The sequence below is a fragment of the Pleurodeles waltl genome, chromosome 4_2 (genome assembly GCF_031143425.1).
Source record: "Pleurodeles waltl isolate 20211129_DDA chromosome 4_2, aPleWal1.hap1.20221129, whole genome shotgun sequence".
In the NCBI taxonomy this organism is placed as follows: Eukaryota; Metazoa; Chordata; class Amphibia; order Caudata; family Salamandridae; genus Pleurodeles; species Pleurodeles waltl.
The window spans coordinates 710,483,775-710,498,975 of record NC_090443.1 but is presented as its reverse complement, the minus strand read 5'-3'; the positions used below and the strand labels follow the sequence as shown (position 1 = coordinate 710,498,975).

At 43.1% G+C, this 15,201-nt stretch overlaps 1 protein-coding gene across 11 annotated transcripts in view; it reads left to right on the top strand.

Moving 5' to 3' along the window:
* Positions 1-15,201, top strand: part of KYAT3 (kynurenine aminotransferase 3) — a 496,355-nt gene that overhangs the window by 229,486 nt on the left and 251,668 nt on the right. For all 11 annotated transcript variants that reach the window (XM_069232317.1, XM_069232320.1, XM_069232316.1 and 8 more), the window contains one exon: positions 12,079-12,155. In XM_069232317.1, the coding sequence (XP_069088418.1) occupies positions 12,079-12,155 (77 nt within the window). The remainder of the gene's footprint in view (positions 1-12,078; positions 12,156-15,201) is intronic.

The window sequence follows — 15,201 nt, the reverse complement described above, 5'->3', positions numbered from 1 at the left end:
TATAGTAAGACACTTGTGCTCAGAATGCAGGGTGCACTGACCGCCTCCTGGCCTGCTGAGCTGCACGCCCCCACTGTGTGAGACTATTATCTAATGTATTCACTTGATACAAAAGGGGATGTAGCAATTTGTAATGTATTATGTTTTGTGAGTCAGGCGGCGTGTGCACAATGAGTTCAGACCAATTGCACTGTCACAACTTAGCAACTTAGCCAGCCCCCCACCCTACTCCTGGGTGCCAGTCGGTCACATGATAGGGCAAAATGGAGTCCCATTGTCTGGAAATGTGTGTTCATGGTTTGGGTGTTCCCATACGTTCAGAGCTACCTCGGGATGGGAGTTGACGGTGTTAGTTTAAGCTTCAATCAAGTTCCAGGAACATGCAAAATAGGCGCAGACGTAGACATGGGCCCACCCTAGCAGCGAGTAAAGGTTAACTCCCCCATTATGCTCTTTAAAGTTTGACCAAATGACAGATATTGAAATAATGACTTGGAATGTCCGGGGCCTAGGCACCGCCCGTAAATTACAGGTTGTACAACAATATATTCAGCGACGCGGGCGCAGATAGCACTGCTGCAAGAAACACACATAGCTAGGGTCGGAGGAGGTGAGACTGCGACAGAGATGGCGAGGGCAGTGCTACTGCACCACATATTTGGAGTTTGCGTGCGGGCTATGGTGTGGATCGGGGGGGGTCCTGTTCCAATCCACTTACAGACATAGACCCAGAAAGTTGGTATGCCTTTGTTGTGGGATCATTGGATGGTAGATCCGTGTTACTGGGAAGTGTTTATGCTCCTAATGTCCACCAGCTCGCATTTTTTGCACACCTGTCAGCTATGTTAGTAAAATAGACACACCTTCAGTGGCTGGTGGGTGTGGATTTTAACAGAGTATTAAACGTAGACTGTGATCACTCACATCCTCCACTGCCGGCCTCGTCGGTGGTACTGGTGGCTGCACAGTTCTCACAGTAGTTACAGCAATGGGCATTGCGCAATTGCTGGCGAACACTACACCCTGATCTAAGAGAATTCTCCCACTATTCAGCAACACATGTCCTACATGCTTGCTTAGTCTATATATTGTGTCACACCTCCCTACAGTTACTGGCTGTAGCAGCAGAATACCTTGGGAAACCCTTCTCTAACCATAATCTATTAGTGGTCACCTACCTCTAGGGGCAGCCGCCGGTCCCTACGTGGCGACTGCAGCTGGGGGCCCTAGAAGATCGAGGGTTTCAGGAAAAGCATGCAAGACGCTCTAAAACAATACCTCAAAGACAACAGGAACACGGCATCCTCCCGCACTGTGGAGTGGAAGGCGCTGAAGGCAGTGCTGTGTGTACACTGCATTTGCACAGCAGTGGGAGTACGTGCAACGATACACAGGGAGTTGGTGTCGCTAGAGACTAAACTCCAGAAGCTAGAGTTGCAATCACAGAACTCCCCGGAAGGTAGGGACCTACTGCTCGGAGCCATGGAAACTCATGCCCACCTTATAGGGCAAGTCTGCTGTCTTGACTTCAGTTCGTACCAGGCGCGGATGCATGCTGAAGTAGACAAATCAGGGCACTTGCTGGCCTGGCTGCTGCCTAGCTCAGCCCCTGCACCGCAGACCACAGCAATTAGACTGTCTCCCACACGCTTACTTATCAAACAACTGGACATACATGATGCATTCACTGCCTACTGGCGTGATTTATATAATCTCCTACTACCGAACAGAGTCTGCTGGAAGTGACTTTACCAAAACTACGACCCACTGATGCAGAGGTTCTAAATGCGCCTTTAACAACTCAGGATATCAGTGAAGCTGTACAGACGTCTGCCACTGGGAAGACACCGGGGATGGATGGTTACCCCATTGAATTCTCTAAAACCTGTTTACCACTACTAGCACCTAAACTGCTAGAGGTGTATCAATGGGCAGTGCAGTAGGGTAGACTTCCCCCAGACATTAAAGGATTCCTTAATTAAATCTCTTCTCTAACTGGGAAAGGACCCGTAGGACATGGCCTCCTATCATCCCCTGTCAATGCTTGGGTCTGACTATAAAATACTGAGTGAACTTATAGCCTCTAGGTTATTACCTCAGCTTCCCCGGCTGACACACACAGAGCAGAACGGATTTATCCCGGACAGATCTACAACACTCAACATACGTCGATTATATTGAATCATGGAACAGGCCCCGAAACGCTGGCCATATACAGCATGTTTGGTGCTGGATCTGGCAAAAGCATTTGACACACTGGACTGGAACTACCTGTTCTCCACTATTACTGCATTTGGCATAACTGACTGTACGACCTTATACAACTTTTATGTGTGCACCCTACGGCCTGTGTAAAAGTATGGCAGTGCGTCTCCCCCCCCCATCCCAGTGACGAGGGGGATGCACCAAGGGAGCCCCCTGTCTCGACTGCTATTAGCCCTGGCCAAGAAGCCTCTAGCCCAGCAGGGCGCCGAATGGGGGATTCCACTGTGCGAAACCATGCATGTGGTTTCCTTGTATGCGGATGACATACTAATCTACATTCAGGATATACAATAAGGTGTAAATGCTATAACCGAGATATTAACTGGCTTCGGGCAGCGCTGGGCCTAGGAGTCAACTGATCCAAGTCTTGTCTCTTCCCCTTACGTTCAGGCTGTCCAATACAGCATCTCTGGGCGGAAACACAAGAAATACTCTGGGAGGCTACCACCATTAGCTATCTAGGAATAAACATCTACCAGGCCAGACAGGATCGGTTGGATGGAAACCTCACATGTGCTATTACAGCCACACGCTCACAGATGTCCTTCTGGGGTACTCTGTTGCTTATAGTTCAAGGCAGATTTGCGATATCTAAAATGGTTGTATTACTGCGCTGTTGTACTTTTTTCACAATCTCCCTATAGGTATACCCAGGAAGGTCTTCCGCATGCTACATGCTGTGCTGGGGGCCTTTCTCTGGAACAACGGCAGACGCTGAGTGGTGCTACGTAAGTTGCAACTCCCGGTCAAGAAAGGGGGGCTGGGAGCCACTGATTTTGAGCATTATTATCTAGCAGCACAGCTGCAATGGCCAGCATATTGGTTGGCAGGCAGACTACTGGACGAGCTAGGGTAGCGTACTTGTGAAGATGCACAGCACCTGGCCCGAGAAACTTTCCTTTCATCTGCTGCACGGCCTTCACATTGTGGCACGTTATGATCAGTAGCATATAGAAGTTATAAACAAAGCATTAAAATAATGCCTGTGTTACAGACGTATTCCCAAGAAATTAAACTTGCGGTGTTCAGTCCCTTCTGGTCAATGATAGGCCTGGCGGGCATGCATAGGTGGAAGGCGGTAGGAGTGGACAAAATGGGAACATTATTTCATGATAAAGTACTTAAGCCCTTTGATCACCTGCATAGCGAAGAGGGAATACTGTGGGGACATTTCATAGCCCACGCTAGAATAACTGTCCTACTGACTAAGCAATGGCGCATACTTGACCTGGAACCAGCCCGTCACCCGTTGCTACATGCGTTCCACGTCGTGGTTAGTGGGAAGAACCTAATCACTCGGCTCAACTGGGCATTAGCGCACACGACCACAGACCCCCGTCAATGGCTGCGCAGGAGATAAAAACAGGATGTAGGAAGAGAGGTCCAAGATAAAGAATGGGATAGTTTCTAGAAACACCAATCAATACATACAGTACAGTACATTACATCGGGCTTATCTAACACTGGCAGCGCTAAGTAGTATGTTTGTGACCTCGTCAGAATGCTCTCGGTGCCATGATCCAGGTGACAATATGGTCAACATGTTTTGGTCTTGTCCGGAATCGGCCCACTTCTGGAAACAAATACTGGGGGTCATCACAGAGCTAACTGTAGTAAGCAAGACTACAAGTGTAGATAAAGGTAAGTCCTTTTATTGAAATGTAGACCGCTGCGATGTCGCAGCTACCGCCTCAACCGTCCTCTCAACTCCGTGTGTCTTGAGCTCTCGGTCACGAGCTCGGGACGCAAGACGGTAGTCGCGAGGACGCGGCAACACCACATTATCCACTTCCCTTACAAACAAGCAAATAACAATTTTGCCATTACCATTACTCATCAAGATAGCAGTCTACAAAAGAAACAATACCAGCAAAAGAAATGAAAATAAAATTAAAGATAAAGATAAAAATCATCAAGAAAGATGAAACACAAAATCATAACTCAAATACATGTCACAGAATTAACGGTAATATACAAAAGGTACACTGTTCCAAAAGTGCTCAAATAACCTAGGGCACCCAGGGTGCCCTAGGTTATTTGAGCACTTTTGGAACAGTGTACCTTTTGTATATTACATTATTGGGAGACTGTACACTGGACCACATAAACTCCCGGTCCCTCTCCTTTGCCTACAGAATTAACGGTATCTCAAAGGTTTCACCCTTGGTTTGCCACTCCTGCGTACATAACGTTCAAAAACAACTTTATCAACATCTGTTGGATTCGTTTCATCAGTAACCGGTTCACTGTGAGATGGTTTGTTCAGACATTCCATAGAATGATCAGACTTACACATTTTGTTAGGAATTTCCTTGACTTTAACCACCTTGTCAGCATTCCACCAATTCCGCAAATTAACCCTAACAGCATTACCACATACTTTGTCAATTATCATGGGTTCTGAAAATCTCTTTTCTCCTTTCTTCCTGTGAACAGGAAGTTTGATTCTAATCTTGTCCCCTATTTCAAATTGATGGGGGTAGACCCTCTTTGATGAATCAAAGTATTCCTTCTGCCTCATTTGTGCCCTCCGGACATTATTTCTGACAGCATCATCAATTACACTCAAATCACTTTGTTTCACCCACTTAGAAATCCAACCAGGACAGATCCTTGAAGATGGTTTCCTTCCACGCAACAGTTCAAACGGAGAAACACCTATAGAAGAATGGGGGGTTGTGCGATAAAACCAAAGCATAGTCCGTACAGAAATTTGAACATTTGACTTGTTAGCAATAGCCCATTGTACACAATTCCCCAATACTCGATTCATGCAAGGCCATTGGTTTGAGGATGATATAGTGAACTCTTTATGTGTTTGACATCACCTTCTAGTAAAAATTATTTAAATTCCTGACTAACAAATTGCACACCATTGTCAGAAACAATGGCCGGAGGGAACCCCTCCCGTAGAAATACATCTCTCAAGAATTCAATTACATTTTTTGATGAAGGCTCACTTATAAATTTGATTTCAGGCCACTTAGAATAGTAATCAATTAAGACTACAGCAAATCTACATGGACTTGGCAAAGCATAGAAAGGACCAATAAGATCAATTCCCAGCTTTTCCCACGGCCTAGCAGGTAGTTCAATAGGTTGTAAAGGTGGAGTCCTCACCTTGAACCCCTTTTCACAACTGTTGCAAATCACACATTCATCCACACAGACGACAACACATTGGTCCATTCCAGGCCACCAAAACGTTTCACGTAATCTGCGCTTAGTAAGTGTCCTGCCCAAGTGTCCCTCATGCGCAGCAGCAACTATTCTTTTCCTCAGGCTCTCCGGGGGAACAAATCTCTCACCCCTCATCAGAATGTCATCCTCAACTGACATTTCACCTGACACCTTGACAAAAGTTTGGAATTGAATAAGCACATTTCTTTCTCTGGGCCACCCTTCTTTTATAAATATTACAATCTGAGCCAACACCAAGTCTTTCGCCAATTCCCTCTTCACTCACATTCACTTATCGCACACATGTCTTCCAGATCAACAGCTGCTATAAAACCGTTATCCACATCATCTTCATCTTCATCCTCACCAACACCCGCATCATCAACCAGTGGAAATCTAGATAGAAAATCTGCTCTAACATTCTTGTTACCTGGAACATAACGGACTTCAAAATCATATTGTAATAATTTTGTGACTAATCTAGAAATGCGAGGTGTTGATTCTCTGATTTTGTCTCCAGTCAAAATAGGAATAAGAGGACTATGATCTGTGCACAACACAAACTTGTTTCCCCAGACCTACGGATGAAACTTCCTTATAGCCCACCAACATGCCAACAATTCTTTTTCAATAACAGAAAAGTTTAATTCAGATCTTCTCAAAACTCTTGATGCATATCCCAAAGTTTTTTCTGTACCTTCTTTCGCCTGAGTCTTGCATCAACAGTTATAATACACTGAACGTCTGGATCAAAAGGTTTCACAATTTTAGGCCCAACTAGTTGCGACTTGATCCACTCAAACGCTTCCTGACAATCCTTACTCCAAACAAAAACAAAATTTTTCTTTAACAAATTCGTCAAAGGTTTAGTTTTAGTAGCGTAATCACTCTAGAACCGTGAATAAAATTTGCACAAACCAATAAAATAATTAAATCCTGTTTTGTCTGACAGTGGAGAAGCATTCATAATCGCTTTGACTAACCTTGGTTTGGGTTCAATCACTTGTTCGGAAACAACATGTCCTAAATATTCAACTCTATTATGCAAAAATTGGCATTTCTCACTTTTGAGAACCACTCTTTTTTCCTGCATGATTCTTAACACTTTCCTCACAATGTGATCATGTTCCTCTTTGGATGCTGCATGGATCAAAACATCATCTTGAAATACAGTTACCCCTTTTATGTCCTTTAACATCTGAGACATTACTCGCTGAAAAACAGCTGCTGCTGAGGCTAACCCAAAAGACATCCTGCAATACTGAAATGTGCCCAAAGGTGAAACAAAAGCAGTAAGATGCCTTGAGGCTGGATCAAGAACAATCTGGTGATATGCTGCAGCTAGATCCAACTTGGAAAACCACCTTGATTAACCAATAGTGGCCAGCATTTCCGTAATATTAGGTAAAGGATGCGAGTCTACCCAAATATGTTTATTCAAACTGCGCAGATCCACACAGACTCTCAAATCGCCATTTTTCTTCCTTGCAATAACTAAGGGAGACAACCACAAAGAGGAATCTATAGGTTCAATGATACCTTTCATACACAAATCCTTCAACTCCCTTTCCAATTTGCCCCTCACACTGAATGGTACACTCCTAAATTTGTGTTTTACTGGAATGGCTCCCGCCTTTACTTTTATCACATGAGTAAATCCTTCAATGGTGCCCAACTTTTCTGAAAATACTGAAGGAAAATCCTTTATCAGATTGGCTGCATAATCACCTGATTCTACAACAGATACTTGTTCCTTAGTGCCTGGCCTCAAAACCATTTGGAATAAACCTTGATGGAACCAACCTAATATGTTTAATCTCTTTATCGCCACATAAACCTTGCCAAAAATTCTCCTTCCCTTAAAGTACATCTTCAAAATAACCAGCCAATTCAATCTTTCTCCCTTCATAGGAGACAGGTGCTCTGTCAGGTGCACAGAGAGTTCTCTCTCCCCAAACCTCCCTTCACAGTTCTTGAGTAATCATTGTGATCCGAGCTCCAGAATCCACCAAAAGTTTGATCACTTTGTCACCAACACCAATTTCAACGTAAGGATCCACACACCTAGTAGGATCTCCAGTCACTATCTGATCCTCTGTGACAATCATCACCATGTCTCTGAATTCTTCTTGGATTCTATCTACATCACTATCATCTACTTCTGTAACATACGCTACCCCTGAACCATTTGGAAACTTCCCTGAACCCTGTTGATAACCAACACTCATTGTGCCACTCTGACACACTTTGGCAAAGTGCCCAACTTTGTTTCACTTCCTGCATGTGGCATTCTTAGCAGGACATCCTCTGCCACTCTTAATATGGTTCAGATTACCACACCGAAAACAAATGTTGCTTTGCTTAAAAAATGGCTTAGAAAAAGTCTTAGTTGATTTTAACATTTTTCCATCTTGAGAATTCACCAATCCTATATTTTCTGTCGTTCTGGATTCCAGTTCCTTCACGGACACTTTAGACGTCTCAATGCTCTTTGCCAGTCGTAATGTCTCATCCAGTGACGGATTGCTCAAGGAAAGAAGTTTTTGTTGGATAGTCTTGTCCATGCATTTAGCAATAAATTGGTCCCTGACCAGCTGGTCACTAAACGCCTGAAATTGACAATCAGCTGCAAGTTTTCTCAGTGCTGACACAAGGGTATCCACGTCTTCACCAGGATTTTGTTCTCTTTTGAAAAACTTCTGTCTAATAACGACTAAACTGGGTTGTATGTCAAACCTCAGTTCCAATTTTTTTACTGTTTCGGCATACTCATCAATCTCTTCTCCTTCTTCCAATACCAAGGCAGGAAGATATTTAAAAACGGATCTCCCTTCAAATCCTAGGGAATGCAGTAAAAGAAATGTTTTTCTTTCAGGACGGAAGCGTGCTGCACCAGTTGCTCCTAAGTACATTTCAAGTGCATCAAACCAATTTTTCCATGGAATTGGAGGGTTACCCGGTGTTTCCAAAAAAAATGGAGGTGGATTCACAGACTGCATTCTTAAAGCAGTTCAAGTGCAGAAGGTAAGTAATATCACAGGGTGTGTGACGCAGAAGAAAATGAAGGCTGATGAAACCCAGCAACAATTTTTACTTAACTTTCTTTACTTTTACATCTGTATTAATATAAGAACCAAAGCAGATCACAAACAAAAAAAGCTGATGGTTCCTTATAATATAAGCAGCTAAGAAGTTAAAATAAGCTGTCAAAATTATTTTTCCTCTTAAAATCAAGGTGCAGTACCGCTTAGTTCCATGAGATGGCAGTGATGGACAAAAAATCCAAAGTAACTGCTTCAGCTTCTTCTTGAAAACAAAAATAGGTAACCAATCATGAGCTTAGATTGACGTTACCAATATTAGCTGTACTTCCTGCTTGGTTTCGACCAGGCAAATGGGTCCGATGCAGCGGTCTACTCGTCGCGAAAAATACTTGTAGTAAGCAAGACTACAAGTGTAGATAAAGGTAAGTCCTTTTATTGAAATGTAGACCGCTGCAATGTCGCAGCTACCACCTCAACCGTCCTCTCGACTCAGAATGTCTTGAGCTCTCTGTCACGAGCTCGGGACGCAAGACGGGAGTCGCGAGGACACGGCAACACCACATTAACCCAACGTTCGGACCTGTACAAAGCAAAATACGTCCTGTTGGGCCTCTTTCACCGCTCCAAGCGAGCAGCTGTAACAAATTGCTTGATCGACTTGGCCCTCATTATAGGCAGGAGAGCTATTGCCATGGGTCGGAAATCACCCACGCTCCCGACACTTTCCCACTCGGGTGCTGCTCTGATCAAATGGAGTAAAGCGGAAGAAACTGCACTTAGACGGGAGGATTACGCAGGGTCCCAATAGCAAGTGACCTGGGGTATGTATGTGCAGGAGCTGCAAGAATACTGCAAACGAATAGTGCCTTAGGGGAGATACCTTCATGATACAGAGGAGGAGTACTGAGCCCCCATTGGTAAAGATAATGACCCCCCCCACCCCCCCATCTGCTTCCTAGCACCACCACCCCCTGCATGTCGCTCCCCCAAGATGAGACCTGAGGACAAAAGTAGCCCCACTATTACGGACTACAAATGTAGTGAACTAGTGCCCTGAAGACACCACAAAGGTGCAACTATACTACCATACTACTCTAGTAATATACAGATCTCTGTGGGACTATCCGTTCCATCCATCTTAAGCAATGTAATATGCCTGTTTGTAACACTGATATCTCTCATAGCTATGAATCTTCCAGTTTGTTTGTTTTGCATATGTTAAAAGCGGACTGTAAGTTCAAGGTTAGAACTAGAAATATAGCAGCATGTATGTACATCTCCTTATGCATTGTTATATTCAATATCTGCCTTTTACAGTATCATTACGAATGCTTTGCATGACTATTCTGCAAAATAATAAAATAGTTCAAAGCTAGGTGGTAACGTGGTAGGATGGTGGTACGATTGTGTGTTGTGATGGTGAGGTGATGTGGTGGTTGTAGTGTGGAGGTACACATACTGACACAAGAGGGGAACAAGCAACAACAAGTACAATTGGGAAGAAGAAAGGAAAACAAAAGTACTTCAATTCCAACAAGAGCAGCGGAAAGACAGTGATCAAAATGAAGCAATCTGTTCTTAGTCTGTGTTCCACAAAATTGAAAACAAAGGAAGATACAGAGAAACTGAGCAGCAGTGGCTAATCAGGAGCCAGCAAATAAGAGTGATAGTGAAGTAAACACATTGTAATCAGTGGGTGAGACCCAAGCCCTTTTTAGTTTACAAAATGTCTTGCAAGTGTCTCCGCTGAAATGTAACGAGCAATATCGGACTGGGGAATTCTGGTATGGCCAACAGTGATGCATTTTACTGGACTCGCAACACTCATGTCTGCCAGCCTTGATGGAATGTCCTTAAAACTGCTGCACTTTTTATATGTTGGCAAGAGCCTGACAGCTCCCACGTCGATACAGATTTTCAAAACATTGACAAAACCAAAAGGCTGAAAGCCAAAACCAAACCTGTTTGCTTTGCTAATGCTTGTTGTTTTTAAAAGTCGTGTAGTGAGTCTTTAGCTGAGCTAGTAAAGGCAAAGAGACGAGGGTGAACAGCACCAGGTTTTGGGTAGTCTTAGTTATTTATGCTTAGTTGGAGTATGTTTATTGTGAATTGTTTACTTTAAATGCTTGAGTTTTAATTATGAACATTGGCTAATTGAACATGGATTATCTGTATTTTTGATATTGCAAATGGGCTGAAAGCACATGCTCTATTTGCTGTGGGGCTAGTTGGCCATTATTTTGCTCAACCATTTGCCTAGCCCTAGAATTTAGACAGCACATACTCACCTCTTGGTTAAGTAAACATGTTTTAGTTATCATTCTATTAAGTTGTCTATTTGCCCATGACTCTTAAGTGTCTGATGCAAAGTAAAATAAACGTTTGTGTTGGATTCATAAGAACATTCATAAGCTTACCTACTATGAATGTTCCTCAGTCCTGTAGCTTGGGTTGCAGCCAAGACATCTTTTTAAATTAAAGGAATTTCACCTTTATTGAGATTTTTCTTGAATCATTTTATAATATAAGTGAGCTCCCATCCAAAGTCTAGGTTCAATCATGAGAACTGTGATGTGGTTTATTGAGCCTTATTAAAAGAAGAAGGATGGAGTCATTACTATGCGCCTGATTACAACTTTGGCAAAGGGGTTTAATCCGTCCCAAATGTGACGGCTATCCCGCCCGCCGTATTACGAGTCCCTTATATCCTATGGAACTCGTAATACGGTGGGCGGGATATCTGTCACATTTGGGACGGATTAACCCCCTCTTGCAAGTTATAATCAGGCCCTATGCCTTTACATGTAGGGCCTCATTGCAATATATTTATGTCCCTGTATTCACGAGGTGGTAATGCCTAGGTGGAGAGGAATTACAAAAACAACCCATGTCTGCCCATGCAAGCTGTTAGTTAAAAGGTCAGATTAGTCCGTTTTCCTGCATATCTTGGCCTTTCCTGTGCAGTGGTCCATTCAATTGCTAAGCTGAAATATCTTTGCCAAGAGGGGGTTAGTAGTGTAACATTCCTCATCTGTGGTAAGAATGTCTTGGCCCAATCTTTGATGGTCTAGGGGTTTCCCCTCAGTGTGACACCACCTCCCTGTAGGATTCATGAGATCCATTGGCTCCTGTCATAGATTGCTCCAAGCTAGACCAATAATGCTGGTTTTATTTGGAGCAATTGGTTCTTCACTGCCTCCTCTGTAATCCCTAGTTGGAATGGAAAGGGCATGGTCCCTTGCAAATCAGACCTTACCAGTCTGCTGACCCTGATTAACACAGGCTCCTTCTTGCAGGGTTTCCTACTGCCAGTAACAGTGTCATCAACACTGTTCTATTCATAATGGATGACAGCTAGCATCTGTGCCAAGACAGATCTACGAACAGTCCATAACCTCATCCTCTTTTATGACGAACATGGTTGGGAAAGACCATAGCTGTGTGATCGAGAGCCTAATAGTTGGCAGAAAACCTGAGCAGCTAGTTTTGATGATATATTTTTCTGAAGAATTACTATCTAGGGAAAAAAAGTGTAAAAGTTGTATTATTCATATACAAAATATTAACACAAAATTGTCTTTATATGCAGCTACGTTGCCTGGTATGTGGGAAAGAACAATAACAGTTGGAAGTGCTGGAAAGGCATACAGTGTTACAGGCTGGAAGGTATGTCTAATAAGTATTTAGATTCAATTGGTACTTGTGATGTGAAGCTCTAATAGGTTTTCATAAACAGGGCAATGCTGGGTTTTGGAATAAATACAGTCACCTTCTGCAGAGGTTTGTGGGTCTCACAAATGGCATTTGTTGAGCCCGAGTGCTTATTCAGCTTTCAGAAAAAGGCTCTTTTGGTTTAGTGAAATGCAGATATTTATCGGAAAGATAATTTTTTTTCTCCAAATTCCATGATTGTACTTGCAGGTAAACTGCATCAACCGGGTGCACGTAGACAGTTAAAAAAACATAGGAATTATTTTTAAAAATGGGACTCTGTGTACACTTTACAGTTCTAAAAATTCTGTAAATGAGTGTTTGCAAATCAACAAATTATAAAAATAAATATGTGTAATTATGAATAATGGGGATGTTTTTCATTGAGGGTTATTTGTGACATAAGATAGACGGTGTGAGAAACTTAATTTAGCAATGAACCCACACAGGAACCCTGAGGTGAAAAACATTATTTATATTAAATTACCCATCTTTAGTTTTATGCTGTCTATGGCCTTGGTATTTCTTCTTCCACTGTAGTCACCAGCTATGCAGAAGTAGAGGTTTCTTAGGGGATCCCTAGACACATGCATCCTGATCTTTCCCTTTAATGAAACCGGGTATCCTGCCATCCATCACTACCACCCTCTGGCCATCTCACCCCTCCACTACCCAAATTTTAAAAGAGTTACCAGCCCTCAAGCCACCTTTCCGCACTGCTCCTCAGCATTACTCTTTCTTCATCTGCATAATATTAAAAAAATATATGTTGCTTTTTTGCAGGTGCGCCCCACTTGTTGGCTTTTAGGTATGGATACAGTGACTCTAATGCACTGGCCACTGCTGACCAGATCACAGTGGATGTGCCCTGACCCTTAAAACGAATGTTTAATTGGCTTGCACCCAGTTGGCATAGGTTAACTTATAACACCCTAGTATATGGTAACCAGGGTATCGAAGCACTGTAAGTTAAACTGTCCCTTGTGTTCTGAAACACTTATTGTGCCACCAAGTGTGACAAAGTAAATCATGTCTTCCGCCTGCTTGAGCGGTTTTAAACTGCTAACTCGATTTTGACATTTAAAGTAATGGCAAAGCCCAAAGCTTCCTTTTTAATATGTCACCTCCCAAGGCAGCCCAACAAGCCCTAAGGCCTAAAGTAAGATATGTGTTTTTACATTTCCTGCCAGTAAAACCCCCACATTGTTGTTTCTTTTAGTGTAGAAAGCTAGTGGCTCCATTGGCGAGTACAGGTTTACATGCGGTCAACTCAATGCTTACTTTTGATTGAGACTTCTACATATGATACTTCAAGGTATCCAAAGAATTGTTACATTAAACCCGACTTGTTGCTCAAGGGAAATTTAATGGAACTTTGCCCATATGGCAACTTTAGAAAGTTGCCTGACCGTTTACGGTTGCACACAGGCTGCTGTTCTGCCCTCCTGGGCAGAGTGTGAACGACTCTGGTAGGAACACAAAGGATCTGCCACAGCAGGTAGGTCAAACAAGTTGCAAGTCCAAAAGGTGAGTTTCAAAGATGAAGCTACCCTTCAAGGAGGAAATGGTGCTCACACAGAGAGGCATTTCTGTTTTGTTTTTGTAGACAGGCTGGTATCTTGGGCAGTGGAAGAGAAACAATTGTCAAACCAGTTCTTCAAGGGAAGTGAATCCCACACCATCAGGATGGCCTAGGGAGCTCCACACACCAAGAGAAGGGTTCTGCCATGTTGAAAGTCCTGGGATAGCTAGATGCCACCCTTCACAGCAAGTTATCATGAAGCAGGAGAAACCTGGTAGCCCAACTGGCTCATTAGCCACTCTGTCCCCCTGAGCTCGTACGTTGTATCACTGGCACCGGACCTCAGATCACATTTCTCCTAAATCATTGACTGAATGACTTCCCTGCTGTTCCCTAGACCCAGCCAAGAGGGGTTGCACCAAGGACTGGACTGCACCTGCTACTTCTTGGGCTAGCAAAGGGAAGACTGTGCCTGTTGCGCCCTGCTGGAATAAAAGTCATCCCTGAGCCTCTGATAGAAGAAGTCACTGCAAAAGTGTTGTATATGTGTTGGTATCAGTGCTTTCCTTTTTTATATTCAGATCTCGTTACTATATTCCATGAGTGGAACATGGAACGCTCTTTGTTCCCATGGTTTGTCTTGGCTATCATCCCAGCCTGGAAAGCCTGTGGACTGGCTACTTCTTCTTATTCTTCCATTGTGGGCCTGTTGGTTTATTGAATAAACTACAGCTTATTTCCTTCTATCAATGCTTCCAGTTATTCATTACAGGGACACTACAGATTGGGCGCAAGAATGACTTTGTTACATCTCCACCAACGTGTGTTCTTGGAGACTTAGTAACGTAACAGTTTACCATATGTAATGCTTTAAGTTAAAAGAATTCCCGGATTATCAACTGAACTACTTACTCTGGATCTACTTAAGCTATTTATGAGGTGTGTACTTTTCTTTTACCAGCATTGTTGCTACTATATTTATGTTGGCATTGCTTATGCTCATATGGTACAAATTGCCTGTTGTTGGAAAATGGGTTATTGGTAAGGGCAGGTAGGTACCTACACTTAGCAATAGGCCACTAACCTCCACTTAGGTTCCAGTTAGGTCTCAGTAAATTAAACCCAGCTCAACCCTTGGTAGCTTGGCAACGAGCGTCAAGGCTTAACTTAGGGGACAGAGTGTAAAGCATTCAAATATCACAAAACAGTAATTAAATAAAACACAGGAAACTGTTTAAAAATCTAAAACCAATTTATAAAAATAGATTATATTTGTATCTTTAAAATGACACCAAAACGAATAAAATCAGATAAGGGGAACCGGAGATATTAATTTTTAAAGAATTATTACTTTTTTAACGCCTAGAAACAAAAAGCGCCAATCGGGTCATCTGGTTGCACCTCGACCCGGGCAAAGTCAAAGTTTAAGGCCGCGATAGAGCCCTGCTCGGCTACAGGCCGCGGGAGGCCTCGGTTAAA